General features: G+C 44.0%; 1 protein-coding gene across 1 annotated transcript; it reads left to right on the top strand.

Moving 5' to 3' along the window:
- Window positions 1-1,613: 1,613 nt before the first annotated feature.
- hsd17b12a (hydroxysteroid (17-beta) dehydrogenase 12a) lies at window positions 1,614-18,774 on the top strand. Its single transcript, XM_047596818.1, has 11 exons — window positions 1,614-1,914; window positions 11,016-11,062; window positions 12,136-12,211; window positions 13,797-13,904; window positions 14,851-14,915; window positions 15,114-15,158; window positions 15,562-15,596; window positions 16,369-16,450; window positions 16,546-16,611; window positions 17,178-17,327; window positions 17,622-18,774. The coding sequence occupies exons 1-11, from the start codon at window positions 1,746-1,748 to the stop codon at window positions 17,760-17,762; spliced, it is 984 nt and encodes a 327-aa protein (XP_047452774.1). The 5' UTR covers window positions 1,614-1,745; the 3' UTR covers window positions 17,763-18,774.
- Window positions 18,775-18,808: the final 34 nt, after the last annotated feature.

Raw genomic sequence — 18,808 nt, 5'->3', positions numbered from 1 at the left:
AAACTCCTACAAAACACGTGTAATTTTGCCTGCTCTGTTGCACTACCTCCTAAATGTTATCTAACGTTTTATTATTATTATTATTATTGTTATTATTATTATGGTTATTATTATAATTGTGAAAACTGTCAGCAAATGTCTACATTCAAAAACATGTCCACATCAGAGTCTATAATATTAATGAATTGTCAAATATTGGCTGTGCAATGATGCCAGAATACAACATGTGCCATTAAATTATATTTTGAGACGTTCATTTTGTAAAAGATAACATTTTTGTAAATATATTTCACTTTGTGATAGTTTGTACTAATGACTGTGAAACAGCTGCAGCAAATACATTTATTTTCATTCCGTTTGAAACTGTTACACAACTCGTTCCCTGTGTCACGTCGACTTCGATTCTTCTGCTTGTGTCAAAGAATGCGAGCAGCTGCGTGATCGCTGTCAGCACGTAGACACATTTTTATACTCTGTTCCCTCTGCAGAGTACATGACAGCTTTTGCTTTGTGGCACAGTGTCTTGGTTTGTGAGAATTTCATGTTTAGTTTGCCTGTGTGTGTGTGAGAGAGAGAGGAGGGGAGAGAGAGAGTGACGGGGAGCATGGCGGCAGATGGGGTGTGCAGGAGTCTCAAAATGCTGTTGCAAATACACTTTCTGGGTCGGTGTGGGGAGCAGGGAGCACACACGCTGGCGAGGAGAGAATCGTTGACAGTCGGTTGTGGTAAGACATACAACATGTGCGATCGTGCCTGGCCTGTTCGTGCGCACGGAAATGTTCAAATAACGGTGAAATAAAGCGATGGAATGACATGCCTGTCTCAGTGTTTATGTAACGCACGCACACATACATCGCATCTCCCCCCTGCTCAATGTTTTGGATGGGGAACTTACTATGGTGGGGCGATCTCGCGAGAGCGCGAAAGGAAAAAAGTTGTGCCGGGGTTTGTAGTTTTTGCTTTCGGGGAGCGCACACCGGTGTGTTGCAAGAGACGAGAGTGCAGAAGAGTTATGTGGCACACGACGGGCGAAACTGGTCACCAAGACGCTTCGCTGCACCCGTTTCTGCATTTTTCTGGGGCTCATCAGCAGTATGATGCAGAGAGAATGTCTAAAATAGCCGAGTGACTCATGTTTCGCTTGGAGCAGGCTGACCTCACAGACTGACATCGCTTTAGCCAATAGACTGTCTCCAAACGCTCTCCGTAGGGCGGGAGGACGAGCGCATATTTCACCAATGAGAGCATCCTTTCATTCATAAAGTGGTGTGGGCAGTTTTTTTCCGAAAGCGTGGGTTTGGAGGGTTTCATAATCCTGACTGAACCCGTCAAACCTGTTCTGAGGAGAGCCAATGACTGACTCCGGATGGGAGCTGCCGTAATTTTTGCCCAATCGCTCTTCATCCCGGTCTCCCTTTAACCCACCCTGCTTTTTACAGAAAATCGAATGAATGGTAGAAACTCTGGAGTTGATCGACATGCAAATGTGCCAACCGGCGGAGTTGGTTGGCCGAGAGACAGCCACGGCAGCCAGTGAGGAGTAGAGGAGGGCGGTGCAGAGACGGAGGTGGGCGGCGCACTTTAAATCAGGCTAGACAAGTGTTGGGGGAGTGTGTGTGATGCTACAACCTCCTTATAAAGGGACTCTCTCTCACGTTGTGGCTTGGAAATTAGAGCACATTGCCTAAAATTGAGGTCTCCACATACACACTCTCACACACGCCGAGTCACCAAGAACCGCTGCCATGAACGTTGAGGAGACGATCCGCAGGGCCGAGACGCCTCTCTTCTGGGTCGGTGCGTTCACTGTGGCCTCCCTGACGCTGTGGTTGCTCTACAAGCTGCTCTCAGGCTTTAGGATCTGGGTCTTGGGAAATGGGCAGCTGCTGTCTCCGAAGCTGGGCAAATGGGCAGGTGAGTTGGGTCGCATCAATTTTCACGCCACCTACACCATATCACGGTCACGAAGAGGGCAGTACAGAAGTAGGCAGGTGGACTCGACGTGCAAACACCAGAATGAGGGTTAGTGAGCTCAAACTTCACTTTGGCACAAAGAAAAGCTGCATCCTGGTGCGTTTTTTTTTCTGTGGCTTAATTCAAGGAGAGATTTGTGTTGCGTAACAGGCGCAGGTAAGCAGCTGATTGACTCACAAGATAATGGTCCTTATTAGCTCAATTGTGTTGGAGTTTTTTTTTTTTTTTTTTTTTTTTTTTCATCCGCGTCAAACACACAGCACTGTCTGCTGCCAGTGGCTCCAATCAGCATTTTCACCCACATTTTGGAGCGGTTGGGGGATGCCTCACATTGGTGAGCCAGGAGCCAAATTGCGCAGGCTATGCGCACTTTTCAGAGAGCTGTTTTATGTGGGTGAGCTCTCAGCCGGAGCACAACTGAACCACATTAGCCTATCCGCATGATGTAGGACAAACCCATATGCTTAATTAAAACGTGACCTACATCTTGATCGCTTCCATAGCCTTTGACTTATGTCACATTGGAGGGCTTTGTCCATCGTTTTGACACGTGTTAGAAACCTTTTCCCTTACTTTATTTGTGTATATCCAGGTGATGTTTTAGACATTCTTTCGTGTCGTCTGTTTCTTTCTAGTCATTTATTCTTGTCACATTACCCTGTCCCATTCCCTTTGTCCTACATGTTTGGTCATTAACTGGATTTGACTTGTGTACTTTTTTGAAAGAAAAACCGTGCTCGGCCATGTATGTGTGATGTGGCGGTTAGACTTCGTTGTATTTTGATTTTGTGGAGACTAGTCTCATAGGAATCGCCCTGCCATAGCTTGACCCACTTCTCTAGTCTCCTGTTTGGAGAAGACTGCTGCGTCTGGAGCCTCTTGCTGCGCAATTTGCTAGGCGATCTCCTTCGCATCGGGATAGGTCGAAATCCCTCTTTCTGTCATCCAAAAACAAGGCGGATGATGTGAATACTCGCTGTCTTTGTGTGTGTGTGTGTGTGTGTGTGTGTGTGTGTGTGTGTGTGTGTGTGTGTGTGTGTGTACGTTTATCTAAACACCATGACGCACTTAACCTTCAAATCGTTGTTTTTATATATATTTAAAAAGAAAGTCATGTGTGTAACGGTTGCCCAGTGCGCCATAAGATGGAATGAAATGCGTGACGCAGAGGTCGAATGCCGTTCGGAATGACTAATACATGTTTTTCTTTGTGATTCTGATGGAATATGCGGAGGAATACCGGTGCACACCGATGACTCATGTGCTTGTTCATGGCTTTGTCATCCATTGGTTATATAGAAATTGTGATCACTAGCTTCTCTCCACCTCCACCATCCTTGATATCTTTTTCAGATGGCTTACAGCACTTACCTCGCACAAGTTTATTTTATGATTCTTCTTAGCACAAATTACTCTTCATACTTATGTAATTTATTTATTTATTTATTTTGCATAATCACTTTGTGCTGCAGCACTGACTGTAGAAGGGACTCTGAGCTGGCAGTTTTACCGATGACTGTTTTAGAAAAGTATTCCTCTAGAGGTAGAGGAAAACGATTAGCCAACTTTTCCACGTCACCACGTTTATTCTTCTGTACCCTTTTTTTTAAATAAGATCTGAACTTGCATGCCACTCCCTGTAACTGACTGCTGCCCACTAGTCTGACGAGTCTGACTGTCCTTTCTAATCACAACGGCTGGGGATGGCAGGAAGTGAACAGGTGTGAGCGAGGCAGGGTGTTGATGTGTGCTAATGATGAGGTGTCCTCCTCAGCTGGTTGTACCAGATGTGCAGGCCTGACCAGTTTAGGCAGTGGTGTGATTTTCTCTTACAGCACACCGGCTAGAAAGAGTGAGACTCCCTGTCTCCACCTTTTATAGGACAGAGTCACCTGTTGCAACATGTTGACGAGTGCTTCCTCAGACTATTGAATATACTTGGGTTGTCCCTTCATTTGAAAATGCTGGTGTGCTTTAAGCTGTGGTAATCTGTTTCTAGCATTTAATGATTGTCTTCTACATAATATACATTCTTACACTCCAGAGACCCTAGTTTATAAACTTTTGAATGATGGTTATTAGTCACTGACGTTGTGTAGGAAAACACTTGCTCAATAGCGGTTTTAGGATTGAACAAGGGGAAATGGAAATGCACCTTAAGTTCAACAGTCTTTCCCTTCCAATGTATAGTTAATGATAATGTGGAGCTATTCATTTTTCACACGGTAAAAACAAAATATGACTTTTCATTCAACCATAGAAAATAATTCTTCAGTGGACATTCTTTCTGCAAGAATTTGCCTTATTTGATGGCCATTCTCATCCTTTAATTTGCAACACACGTGGCTGAGGCAACTGGTATTTCCTGGTCTAACTGGTTTGAGTCTGTGCAGGTGACTGAGGTCAAAGTTGCCATTTAATTTTAGCTTTTGATAAATGAGTACAAGGTTGGATTTGCGCTGTAAGACTTTCAGTTCTAGGAATTTGGAGTTATTTTTTATTTTTATTTTTAATGTCCTCACCACACTGTCTCTGACTGCCTTGAGCTTAAGCTCTGCAGCTCTCACATGCAAAGCAGAGCAGGGATTTCTCTGGAGCTCCTCTGCCAGTGACTGGTCTTCCCCTTAGTGGATGGGACTCCTTGTGGCAGAAAAGGAGCACTGCAGCGTGAGTCAAGGCGGCTTCCCCAGTCTTTCTGCTGCACTTCCACATGCCCGCCCTCCCCTCCTCCTGCCAGCCCGAACCATTGTCTGCAGCTTGGTAGCTTGTATGTGTATATGTGTTTATTTTATTTTATTTTATTTTATTTTATTTTATTTTATTTTTTAAATGATGCAGTGTTTTTATATCCAGTGAAGCATCTTTTCAGTCTGTTTGTCCTTGATTTCCTCTTCTCCATTCCCTCCTCCAGTCTTAGCCCCCAGCATCCTGTATTATATAAGGGAGCCAGTGTCTGTCCTGTTGCGTGCATATAAAGCTCTATTATGGGGGGGGGGGAATGAGACCAAAGGCAGCTTTTTGCACGGGTGGGGGCACACTAGCGGTATGACATGTTCCTTGGACCCCTCTCCCCCTTTGACATTAGAGTTTATTGAGAAAATGGTTCTATTATATAAGATGGATGCAGCCGTTCATCAGTGCAGCATCAACACTTACGCAAGAATTTAGCCGAGGTTTGATTCAGCTCCAGAAATGAGCATTTGGGGCGTGTACGTTTGTCAAGACAAGCTGCAGTCACATCGGAGTTACATGGCGTTGTTAATTCATTTATCTTCTACCTTTTTTTATGAATAGGCATTAGACTTCATTCATGGTAAGGAAAATGCACACATGTGAATGAAATGTATCCCTGTGTGTGTGTGTATATGTGTGTGTGTTTCAACTGAAGCAGGGTCTCCACTTCATCCTTCTGAATGTGCTTCCCCCTAGTGCTTTGTGTGCGAGTGTGTGTATGAATACATATGTGTGCGTGTGTGTGGAGAGAAAGTGAACACTGCTGTTCATGTGATGAGCACGCTTTGTGACACGTGCTGGAGCCAAGGATGCTGGGTAAAAAAAAAAAAAGAAAAAAAGGAAAAAATCCTCTGCATCTATCTCATTTCAAGCATGTGGGTGCCAGTGTCTATATTTTAGGACTCTCTTTGTAGCTACAGTACCATATTCTTCTGAGCATTTTTTTCCGTTCTGCGGTTTAATTTTTGTTACGCTGTCCATCAGTCTCGTGTATTTTTTTGCGCACAAGGCCGTCTCCCAGTTTCATTACAGAATTCCCGTTCATCATTTAATTTCACGAACACTGGGATATTTTTCATTGAGCAGTCACGAGTGATTAACTTGTTGGTTATTTTCAGGATGTATAATTTATAGCATATAATATATATAATAATTTGGCTCGTCTACGAAACGTGAAAATATATCCCAAACTGACGTTCTCGATTTGAAACAGGTCTTGCTTTAGACAAAAGAAGCAAATATTCAGGCCTGGAAATATTTCCAATTTCCAGTTACTTGACCTTTGACCAGACATTCTTAACTGAACATTGCAATTTGAGTATGTCTTTCGAGATATGATACCGGACCATCAGCATTTTTGGAGTTCAACGTTTATCACCCTGTATAAAGTGTCGTCAATTATCACATTGCTTTGGCTCCTGTCCAACATGCCAGGAAAGCAGTTTGTTCAGTAGTTAGTATCAGTCGACATGTATCTCGAGGTGTTGGACGTCAGTCTTTCTGGGATCAGCCCAAGCAGAAGAATGTTCTGATTTACTGTCGTTACCTAACATCTGTGCAAACAAATACTTCTCACCTGACGTACTCTGGGAGTGTAGGGGTTGGCAAAAAAAATTCACATAGAAACCAAAAGGCCACACGTCTTTTAAATCCACGCTTTGGTTGTATTTGTAGAGGAACTCCGCACTGCTTTCAGCCACCACTTTGTTATGTCACTAATGCAACAAAGTCTTTGCAGTCATGCACCATTGTGGTTTGAATGCATGCAGGTTGTCATGCCTACCACCAAAGACAGGTGATTTCACTGATTAACACCCTTTCAGCCAAAGGACGGGCTAATAAGTGAAATCGCATGCTTTGCTTGAAATGAAAACCTCCACACAGCACAGTCTGTCCTCAACAGCGCACGGTCAAATGGCAAAGTTTGTTCTGTGCTAGAAAATCACCTTGTCTCTAACCAAGCAGTTGTGGTGAAGGAAATTGATTTTTAAACGAGGCATGCGACTAGAGAGGGATGGGGGGGCAGGACTATTTTAGCTCTGTACCCAAATATAGATGCTGGTTCTATCTTGGGCACCTCTGAAGTACATGTTCTCTTTTTCTCTCTCTGTCTCACTCAGCCTCCCTCCCTCTCCTCATCTTCCCCTCTTCCCCAGCCCGATCAAGCTATTTAAAGCAGCGTGTGTGCGCGTGTGAATGTGGAAGGTGGGTGGATGGAGAATACGATGTCTTATTGGGGGAGGGAGGGGGGTTATTCTGCTGCAACCCTTTCTCCATCACTTCCCTCCCTCTGAGGTAGAAGGGGCTGCTCGTTGATAGGCGAGTTTGGGGTGCGACAGATTACATAACGGTACGTAACAAGTGTGGGGCATACAAGGACCGCAGTCTCTCCTCACTGAGAATCTTAATTCGGGTTTGGTGGTGGGGTGGGTGGAGGTTTTTGCACTAATTTTAGTTCTGGCGCCCGTCCCCATCTTTGCATAAACTAAATAAAATAAGGGAATTCACCATCTACACAACCATGCCAGATTTCTACACATTTGTAGTTCACCCAGTTTACCCTCATTTTCTGAGTAAATGATCAGTGCCCTAATATAATATGATCATTCTAACTCATTCTCCTGCTGCGAGCGTTAAACTCAAAGATTCTAGTATCCGCGGTTGTCCTGCCCATCATATCTCCGGCGTGTATTCTTTTTTTCTCTAGCATGCATCGGGGTTTTAGATGGAGGGCTCAAGATGCAGCAGCAGCCTGGCTGTCATGGCGATGATGGTGGGGGATCTTGTTGGTATTCAGGTGTTGCGGCAGGCAGGCAAGCAGGCAGCTCCCAGACGAGGCAGTGCAGGCGCTGCTATTTTTACTCCTCCTGCTGCTTTTTTTAGACCCTCGGAATAGTGAGCAGGCAGCAGCAGGGGCTGCTCCAATGCTGAGGAGGGAGGGAGGGAGACAGAAAAGGCTGGGGGATGTCAATACCTCTGGACGTGATGTGCAGCACTAAGCGCAGCGGAGCTGCAGTGCAAATGCGCCCCCGTCAGGGCGCCTCGGAGTCGGCACGGTGGACCGGTTTTCTCAGAGGTGCTGGAAATGGGGGAAGCTGGGTACAGAGCGGCGTTGCTAGGATGAACGAGAGGCAGCAGCGCACACTTCCCCTCTGGAAACACGCACATGCATTCATGGATTCACGCACTACTTTTAAAAAGCCTCTGCAAAGTCTTTTTTTTTTTTTTTTTGCACACAGCACTTTCATACATGATTGCCCCATCAACACATACGAGAGCGTCAGTGCTGTTGTCACTCACGTGCTTGCTTGCGTAGGCTCTTCTTTGTTACATTGTATCTGTGTGTCACTGATGTAATGCTGCTCACGTGACGGGAATTATGCCGTGCTGGGAGCACTGGGATGCGTGCGCGTGTGTGACTGAACTGAACAATAGGATTTGTGGACATTGTGTACTGCAAAATCCATAAATTGTACCGGGTCGGTCTCAACCGAGAACAGTTTCTTTCTTCTATCTGTTGTGCTCATGAAGCCAACTCGAGATACACAAAAGGAATTGTCCGAAGACAGACACACTCTCACTCACCCCCCAAGACAACGTTTATTGAGGAAATGTTACTATTATATAATGGGTGGGAGGAGTGTAGTCATTCATAAGTACAGCACGAGGATGCAGGGAGTGCGTTTAGGGGTATTACGCCTGGGGATGAGGGGGAGATTGGTTGCTTAATGCACAAAATGCAGAAACGTCAAAAATCAAAGTGGTGTGCTTAAAAAAAAAAAAAAAGTATGTTGTGATATGTGAGTTTGTATGCTCTTTTCTCCCAACCCTTTTCATTCTCTCTACTTACGTCAGTTCGTCAGTTTTGCACACTTCCTTCATAAAAACTGACGTAAATCACCTCAGCAGTGCATATTTCAGTTACGTCCCCTGTTTTAAAACAACAGACAGTTTCAAATACGGTTTTCAGCAACATCTCCACTCACTCAAATGGCTCAAACCTGCAGAGCTACAATTTTCCTCTTCTCCCTTTGGCTCATAAACGAAACCTGAAACCAAAAGAGTTCTTTCCCATTCCTCAATTGCATGACATGTGCAAACTAAACATGTGTGTCTGAGATGTAGCATACAGATGAGATTAGATAAGATGTTCAAGGTGGCCTAATGCTTGCCATACCTGGTGCATTCTTTCACGTCGTCGTCTTTCAGGTTAAAGTTCAGGCAGTGACGCTCTACCTGTTTTTTGGTGCCGCCTTGATGCACCGCACTGCAGGTGCAGTTTTCTCGTTGGCCTTTCTTTGGGGTAAATCTGCTGTCCCACGCGATGGGAACTTGTGGCCCGTTGCACTTCTTCTTGGTTTTAGCTGCTTGTCTTTTTTTTCCTCAGTGGTTTTCACAGGTTAAAAGTCATACAAGCTTCCAGGTCAGGGCGTTTCTTCTCATGACGTTTCAAGGTTTATCAGAAAAAGCTTTGTTGCTGTTACCATTAGCAAACTCCCTAGCTCTGACAGATTTAAATGGTTTCATGCTCATCTCAATTCTGTTCATTGTATTTCTTGAAGTTGTCTGAGAAGATACAGATTATATTGTTCTTGATAAGCTAACATTTTTGTAAATATGAAGTGTTTGCACAATATATTTATCACATGCGTTTGTGTTAATAAAAAAGCTAATAAAACAAAACCTATCCATTTCACATCGTGAGACGAAAGACGTAGTACGAAAAGCAAATTGTGTGCCGACAGGGCTGCCACCCACCCCCCAGCCATTTTACTTTGCAGCGACGGTAGCCTCTCCACGCCGCCGTTTGCCCCCACCTGCATCTGCACCAAGAGCCTGGTTTGGTACAGCCCGCGCCCATTGAGGCTTTTCTGCAGCGGAGCGTTTCATTCTTAACATGGGGGAGGTTTAAAAATAACCAGGGATTCTGCTCTCTTTTCACTTTTGACTTTGTGCTACTCGTGCTCACTCCTCTGCTCTCATTCACTCGCTTGTTCTTCTCCCTCGCCCCTCTCCCCTTCTCTCCTCCACCGCCATCTCCATTCCGCGTCTTTCTCTTTCACTCATTCGTTCTCTTGCTTTGCTCCAGTTCTATTTTTAGCCGCCCCTAGGATCCCTTCTCGCTCCCCCTGTCTCTCCCCCACCCCGCCCTCCCCACCCCGCTTCTCCCTCCTCTTTTCTCCTGCTCCATGTACGTCATCACTCCCTCCCCTCTGCGTCCCCTCTCTCATCTTGTCTCTTTTTCCAGCTCTTTGCCAGAGAATGTCCTCTACCTCTATTAATCTTTCATCAAGCCTTGCTTATATATTCATGATTCACAGCTGTGTATATGCGTTAATAATCGCCGGCATCCTTAATCCTCCCTTCATCACCACATTTTTTTTTGTGTGTGTGTGTGTGTGCTATTATTTCTCTACCTCCCTCCTCCTGTCTTTCATCCCTTCCTCCTTTCATCCACCCTTTCTCCCCACCATCCCCCGTCAGTAAAGAAGGGGCTGGGGTTGATGGGCAGTGAAGGTTTAAAAATAGCCCTGTTTGCTTGACAAGGTGAGGAGAACTCTGAACACAAGAAGAACACCAGCTCCTTCCCCTGCCTCCGTCTCCTCCTCACGCCTCGGCCTCTCCACCATCTTTACGTTGTGCTCCTGAGAAACGGTCCCTTCGCTTTTACCAAACCGCTCTCCTGATTTGCCAGCGTCCGATTCCAGCTTGCCACTGAGATTTTTGTCCACATGTTGAACTGATAAGTGATCCAGGGCTGCGTTTCGCGTGCGTTCATGATATCGTTTTACATCACAGGAGCTCTCACTGACGTATCGGTGGGCATTGAGGGCTTTGTGAGTCTTATACTGTCTTCAGATTTTGTGCTGCTTTAATCATTTCCATTTTATCTCCAACTCTATATAATCTATCCCCTCTATTGTCTTTCAAAGTATAATTTATACTTTCCTGTGTTGTATTATTTGCATCTCTCCTCACTTTTGGACAAGAGGCTCACTGTGTCCATACACAAAATTAACGCATACACAAAAGAAATTATATTTGACTGATGAGCATTGTGCGTTTTGTAACGGGAATAAAGACAACAGGAATATTGCCTATTACATGGTGTTTGTGAGTCTTCAGTGATGGTGTAAATGGCTAGAATATCTACAATCTCTCAGACTGCAATCAGATCTTGTAAAATTCAGATTAGTTAATCCTTGTCCCTCATTATTTGAGCAGAGTTTCATTTGACCACTCCTTTGCTGTGAGTGTGTGTGTCAAGAGCACCTATACTGACCTTTCTTCTTTCTGTTTCTCTCTAGTTGTGACGGGAGCCACTGACGGAATTGGGAAATCCTATGCGGAGGAGGTGAGGCTCCTGGACCCTTATTTATTTCATTTCTTTCAGGGAAAAGATATGACTCATGTGTGCACACACACACACACACACACACACACACACACACACACCCACCCACCCATGTTCACTCAAAGGCCACGTTAGGGGAGCTCTTACAGGCCTATTAACGTGTACAAGAGTACTCACACACACACATACAGTATACACACACACACACACACTTCAGGGCAGGCTTACCAACAAGAACTCATACAGAGGTAACAAGCACACGTTGAATAGGGGCTACCCTGCCACGTGTTTGGCCCGTACCAGTGTGGGCGTGCTAGCTGTATAATATAGTCATGTAAGGCCATTGACTCATGTTGTTGCTGTTGGTGCTACAGCGGGGTTAGCCGCTCGCCACGCACTGGTACGCCACCATTTTATCAAGCGTATCTGTGCTGGATTTCAAGAGGGTGTTACGGTTCTTGGAGAAAACTCAGAACATTCCAAATATCTGTTATGCACGTTCAGATTTGGTCCCTGTGACCGTGAATAGGTCACACACTCAAGACACGACCTGGCTGAACTCATGTTAACTGACCTGGTGGGAATGCATTTCGTCTTGGCACTGTAGGGATGGAATTAATACCCAGCAAGCCATGGCACTCGACCAGTATGTACAGACGTAGGACTGGAGGAATTGTGACGTAGCCGTAGTAGTTACACATGCCCTTTCTCTACTGTGAAGTCAAAATGTCTGCCACCACAGTCCTTAGGAAGTCTTTCCTACTCTTGTTTCCTAAGTCAAAGTTGTGAAATAGTCTAAGTAGTTAATCTGTTTCTGCTGTCAACATTTGTGGGTTATACTGTACATGTGCATGTACATGTCTCTTTTGTGACCCATGGTTGCCAACTATGTGTTCAAATCTGTGGGCGTCATGCATGTGTGACCGCAAAGTGCTTCCTTACAAAAGATTTATGTCCTCACCAATCAACAGAAAATTGGCACAGAGGAGCCGCTCCTTTACTGTATGTGTCATTCATTTGTGATTAAATCTGTGCATCTGTTAACTTATTTATTTTTTTCTTTTTCTTTCCAGCTGGCTCGTCGAGGATTTGCTTTAATGTTGATCAGTCGTTCCCAGGACAAGCTTGATGACGTGGCCAACCTATTCCGTAAGTGTCTATAAATGTGTGTGTGCGCGTGTTCGTCTCCACAACATCATGGAAACCTGTTTGGGCTTAAGAGTGCAGTGAGTTGGTTCATGATGACGTGTCTGTGTGGGCAGGCAGTGGCGTGGCACCCATCAGCCTTTGGCTCATTGGTTTTCAAGTTCTCGATTAAAGGGAATATATTTAACACAAGGAGTTTCCATGTGGACGAGTTTAGCATTGTGTTGCATCATGTAGAAAATAGAATATCTGCTAGTGTTTATTTCCAGGATCACCTGATCACCTGTTAAGTTGATCCTTCCTTCAGTTAAAATGGTAGTTGAAAGCATGCAGCCAACAAAGCAGGCTGTGTTTTACTTCCTCGCTGTTGGTACGGAGAAAAACAGATTACATTTCTGGCCTTGTTTTTTTAAAAAAAAAAAAATTGTGGCTCAACCTGTTTATCCTGAGATATTGAACAAAAAGCAGGGCTTTCTTATTCGAGACTACGAGTGGTAAATGAGCATCTACATGAAAGGAGAAACTTTTGTCCTCCTCCATGCTGGCTTTTCTCCAGATTTTTAACACAGACTGAATGGCGAGTGTCCCCCCTCCTTCTGTTAATAGTGCCCTCTCCCCGGCTCACTCTCTTTCCATCTGTCTGTGACGTCTCCCACAGCGCAATTTCCCCTGTCGTGCTTCAAGTCCACAGAGGGGGCTGATGGGTAGTCACGAGCAGGGTGCGGCGTGCCGAAATCTGGCACTCCTCCCTCACGATTAGTCTGGCAAAACCACCGTGCTTGCCATGTAACAGGCAACCCACCCCGTCCCAGCTATGATTTCAGTGTTTCTTTACTCGTTCTGTGCAGACGTCTCTTTGTGTCTTGATCGCACAGACCGTCTTCACCAAATGTCTGCCACAGTTTAGTAACCTCAGACTTGATATTTCCACATTTTTCCCCTTTTATCATTTTCTTCCACTCAACAGCAGTTATCATGACAAATTCCAAGGATGCTCCAACCATTAAGTCGTTTTGATTTTTATATTTATTGTAGTCGCCCTACCTCACATCCCTGTTAGGGTCCCCCTCTTTTCTATCTTGTCTCAACTCTGACTGAGGTCACTGACACAGTCCTGGTCTCTGCCGAGGCACATCCCAGGAATTTTCCTCTTATAACTCCCTCGGCCACCTATCAGCCAAACGAGTCTTTGGACAATAAATTCTAATTGCAGCAGGCGCGTCAAACATGACGAGGGAGTGGAGGGAGGTGGGAGAAGACCGTCCTGCTGGTTCGTTGGTACGCAGTGCCCTCTTCAGTTGGAGCGCGACAGTGACAGTGAACGGATTCAAGGTTTCTGAAACGCAATATTGCTCTGCTGTTGGGGCATGTAATAAGCTCAGTGCTGGATGATAAGAATGTGTGGTGTAAAAGCGTCGGCCACTAGGAAGAGTGACCTTAACCATGGATCCTTCTTAGCTTTGATCCAGACAGCACTTGAACTGTACAATGTAACTTTATTTCTGCAGTTTAAACCCCTTATTGCTAATGCACATTCCTTCATGTCATTGTGACTACAACTAACACATACTTGCTTTGTCCTTCACAGAGGAGCAGTATAAAGTGGAGACTAGGACCATTGCTGTTGACTTTGGCAAGGCGGACATCTATCCTAAGATTGAGGCAGGGCTGGCTGGTCTGGAGATCGGTGTTCTTGGTAAGAGCTGGTTTCTGCAACATTTTTATTTGCTGGACTGTAGATTACAGGAGTGTTTTTAGATTTCTGCCTAACTTACAGACAGAGTCTACATGTCAACTTATTGGCTGCCATTCCTCTTTAAAACGTGTCAAAGAGCCAAGCAAAACTACAAGAGAAACTGCATTCCACTTGAACAAAAAACACTTGACACTCATGTACAGTGTGGATTCAAGCAGAATGAAATACTACCTGTTTTCAGCTTTTGGTGAGATGTTGGTAGAAATGTGAGGATTGTAGAAATGCAGAGACATAATTATATAAAGATAATTCACAGGGCTGAGGGGTTGCCCTTAGCTGTAAAACTTTGCCGACCCAGGTCTGACAGACTTCTTCTGGAATATGTCTGTATGTTGTTCTAAATGAACAGCTTGACCTGAAATGTAATGGGCCGTGACATCTCCTGATTCTTCTAAAAAAGTAGTGTAATTGGATACATATCAATCTTTTTTTCTTTTTTTTTTCCACTGCCAAGTTATTCATTAGCCTTGTTACTGACTGGTCATTTTTAAGTTCCTTGTGGAGGCAGTGACGACAGTCTAACCAAACTATCGGCACTCTTCCTCTCATCTTGTCCGTTTTTGTCCTGAAACTATTTGTACGCCATGTACGCCGTGTGTTTGGAGATGCACTAAAATGTCAGCTGCTGATGTCATTTGGAGATGTTTCATACTTGAGTTCACAATGTACTTTTCTGTTCTGCATTTAAGGAACTCTTTGTTCTTTTTTTTTTTTTATGATAACAGTTATGCTCTACTGGTTGCAAGGTGTGGCTGTGTCTAGTGTGGAAGATATGTTGGCTTGTTTGCTTTTGCTGCCACCTTGTGGCAGATATGTTAGAGAACCCGGTGTTACTTTATGAAAACAGTAGAGTAATTGCTCTTTTCTTCCCTTTTGTCTTCAACAGTCAACAATGTCGGCGTGTCTTATCCCTACCCTGAGTACTTCCTCCACATTCCTGATCTGGACAATGTGAGCAATCTTAACTTGTAGATGGAAAATCTGTGTTAATGCTTGTTTTTCTGTTACTGAAGTAGAGATACCATCAAAACACAAGTGTCCTCTTTATGGCATCAGTATACCACCACTGTGCTTCTAATTATGCTTTTATGTGGTAGACATCTGATCTTGTACCTAAGTTTTTATCTGACTGATGTTTCTGTGTTTCAGTTCATCACCAATATGATCAATGTCAACATGACCTCAGTGCTTCAGGTGAGCTGATCTCTGAAACGACTCCTCATAATTTAACTCTGATTTCTATTAGGCCCCAGTTGTTTGTTTAAAGCTGGTTCATGTCTATCACTTTCCCCCCCTTTCTGTTGTTTTCCTCATCTTTTTCATTCTCTTCTTCTGCTGTTCCTACCATGGTACCTGCAGTGTCTCAGTTGTTCCCAAAGCAACGGTGGACTACACCAACGCTGTCTGTACATGCCACCCACGCAACTCTCTCTCCTCTGGTCTCTGGCTCTCTCTCCCTCTTACTTTTAGTCTTGTTTTATTTTATTTTATTTTTTTAAATAAAAGTCCTCCTCTGTTCTCTTGTCCCCTTGTTTTCCCTCCATGAGTTGTGTTTGTGTGATTGTTGTTTACTGAGCCTGTGTTATTGTTCTTTCAGATGACCCGTCTTGTGCTGCCCAGAATGACTGACAGGTGAGTTAAATGATGGGCTTCCATGTTTTGCGACATGACTGCAGTCAATTATCAGTGTAGTGAGCGGCAGAAGGTGGCACTGAGCCCAACAGGGAATCTCAGAATCAAACAAAAGCCGTATTTGGGGGGCGACACTTGGGAAAGGTGACTCTGTTATGGAGAAGTGGGACGAGAAATCCTCACTGAGCCTTTTCCATCACCGCATCTTTTCCCCTCTCCTCCTTTGTTCGCAATGCTGACAAGCTTTCAATTCACACAAAGTGTTCTTCCCACCCGATTGGCTGCTCTGCTCCCATGTGATTCCTGCCGTCCAATAGCAGCCGAGGCACATTTGGTGCCGTGTGAGGCTGGAGCGTCTCCACTACATCACTGCAGCAACAGGCTGCCATGGCAACGCACACGGCCACTATCACACTGTTTTAGTGTGTGTGTGCGGTATCACTTTGTGTGTATTTGTCAGTGTGCTAAATGTGTGTAGACACAGGGTTCCCACTGGTCTGGAAAATCATTGAAAGTTGGTGGATGTGATGGGAAATACAAATAGGACCTAAAAACACTTATGCGCTGTTCTGAGATCAGTGCTCAAAGAAAGCCTCGTGATGCGGAGTTGTGGTGGTGTGGCAGCAGCGTTGAAACTGAGGATTTCACCAGGCTTTTCTGAAGTGGAAAAACTCCAAATAGAATTGAAACGCCTGTAACGTAATTGTGATGATTGTTTAACTTATGAAACTTGATTTATTCAACTAAAAGCCAAGTTTTGTGTGTTTCTCAGGTCCAAAGGTGTCATCCTCAACATCTCCTCTGCCAGCGGCATGTACCCCGTCCCTCTGCTCACAGTCTACTCTGCAACCAAGGTATGTGTGATATCTGGATGTGTTTTATTTGAAAACAAGCAAGAAGTCCTTCTGGAAAGCATGTCGTGTTAAATCTTTTATCTTTCTGTGTGCAGGCCTTTGTAGACTTCTTCTCCCGTGGCCTTCAGGAGGAGTACAGGCGTCAGGGCATCATCATCCAGGTGAGTTGGGGGCCGGTGGGGATTTTTATTTTTTTTTCAGCTGCTGTAGATGATAAATGAAACCAGAAGAAGCAAACAACTTTACAGCATTGCTTCCCTACCCTAACTTGATGATACCATAAATCAGAGTCAAATTAAGTTACAGTAAGTGTGTGGTGTGGTGGAATTTAACTATGTCTTTGTGGTTTTATCAAAACATTGGCTGATGACTCTGTGACAGTGTTTCCCCTTATGCTTCTTGGCTCACTTCCCAATTTAATTTAAAGAAAACTACAAAATCAAATTTTAACCAGCCTTCCTTGAAGGCCAGTGAAATGGATACATTGTGTTCTGTTTTAGTGACCTAGTACAATTACTATGTGCCACCTTGTGGTCAAAGTGTGTGAGAGTTTCAGTTTAAATCAGTGTGACTTCATAACTAGTTGGTAGCATGTCTTCATGTACTATGTGGACATTGCAGTGGTGTCATTTAAATTTAGCTGATTTAATTCAAGTTTATTAAACTTTATGCTAAGCTGAGGATTTTTTTTTTTCATCTCCAATGTTCATTGTTTGTCTTTCTGCAGAGTGTGCTTCCCTTCTTCGTCGCCACTAAAATGACTCGCATCAGGAAGCCCACCTTGGACAAGCCCACCCCAGAGCGCTACGTGGCAGCTGAGCTCAGCACTGTGGGTCTGCAGAGCCAGACCAATGGCTACTTTCCCCATGCTGTCATGGTAAAACCCCAAATATAATCATTTGCATTGTCAATTATCTTGTTGCTCTTATGAGAAACAAAACAATCTTGCTCATTAGTTGATTTAAGCAACTCATGGATACTTCCCTCTGTCGGTAAACCCCAAAATATCATTTGCATTGTCAATATCTGTTGTCTATTAGTTATTGTAGTACCAGTTTGTCTTGACATGAAAAGTGGTTTTCATCAAACGTTTTACTTATCAGCTCCCACTGAAAGATAGATCCCTGAAAGGTACAGATTTAATTGAATGCACCATTGTCTTTGATAATAGGGTTGGTTGACCACCAAGCTGGTGCCGAGCAGAATTGTCATCTTCTTTGGAGCCAGAATGAACCGTCTCCAGCGTACTGGATACCTGCACAGGAGGAGGCTGAGGGAGCAGAAGAATGGGACCAACTTGAAGAGTGACTAGGAGGATGGTGAACTGTGATGCACATGGTTGCTCGGCTTTGACTGAGTGCAGCATTTAAGGAAGAAAGAGATCGTGTATTTGTAGGATTGATCCTCCAGGCGTGCCTTAGATTTCACCTTTGTGCCTTTTTAGTACACGTCAGATCATGTGTGCTGACTTTGCGTTTAAAATTACAACCAAGGTTATTTGGTTGTGAAGTGGCCAAAGAAGGCAGGAGGTGATGCAAAAATAAAATGCTGCTCTTGGCAAAGGACATTAATATTTTTTTGCCTCTGACACTGATGATAGCAATAACATGACCAAAAAAAAAAGAGTGATTTGTTAACCCTGCTGTTATAAGCAGTGGAAAATGGTGGCGGGTATCTTTTTTTTTTTTTTTACATATATATAATATAATTATTTATTTTATATTTGTATGATCACACGAGCCCAAGCCGGTCCTGTTTACAAATCAGACATTTAATAATAGCAATATCTGCTTTCTAACATGCCAGTTTACTTGCTTGTCATGCATTTGATATTTCCTCTGTCTTTTCTATGATATTGCATGTTTACAATGTGTTTAAAATGACACCTTGGGGTGGGTTGCTGTTGCACCAATGTATCACTTCTTCTAAGCCAATCCTAAGCCTTAGTCGTAAAGTACTTTTCTCCTGGCACCAATGCTGGAAATAATCGGTTTCCGTGAAAGGGTACTTGGTGATTTCATTTACTGTGATTGGTGTTATATTTTTGGTGTACTATTTTTTTCCGTTTTCTTTGAGAAGATTCCACAGATAAGGCGAATAATCTCGTTTAAAGAAAGATTTTACATCACCAGCTATGTTTAAAGAATTATGTGCTGACTGGGTCACAAACCACCAGCTGTTTGTTGTATGAAAGAGAAAGTGCTCCTCTTTAGTTGTTTCCCATATCAGTTCCTGTATGACAAGATCTGACCTGTGCTGTCTGACCTCAACTGCGCGGTTTAGTGAATGCTTTTATATGCTTGCAAATAAAAATTTGAATGCTACATGGAAAAAAACACAGTTTGTGTTCATCCAGCT

Source organism: Mugil cephalus, chromosome 10, assembly GCF_022458985.1.
Source record: "Mugil cephalus isolate CIBA_MC_2020 chromosome 10, CIBA_Mcephalus_1.1, whole genome shotgun sequence".
In the NCBI taxonomy this organism is placed as follows: Eukaryota; Metazoa; Chordata; class Actinopteri; order Mugiliformes; family Mugilidae; genus Mugil; species Mugil cephalus.
This window is presented reverse-complemented; position numbering and strand designations above follow the sequence as displayed.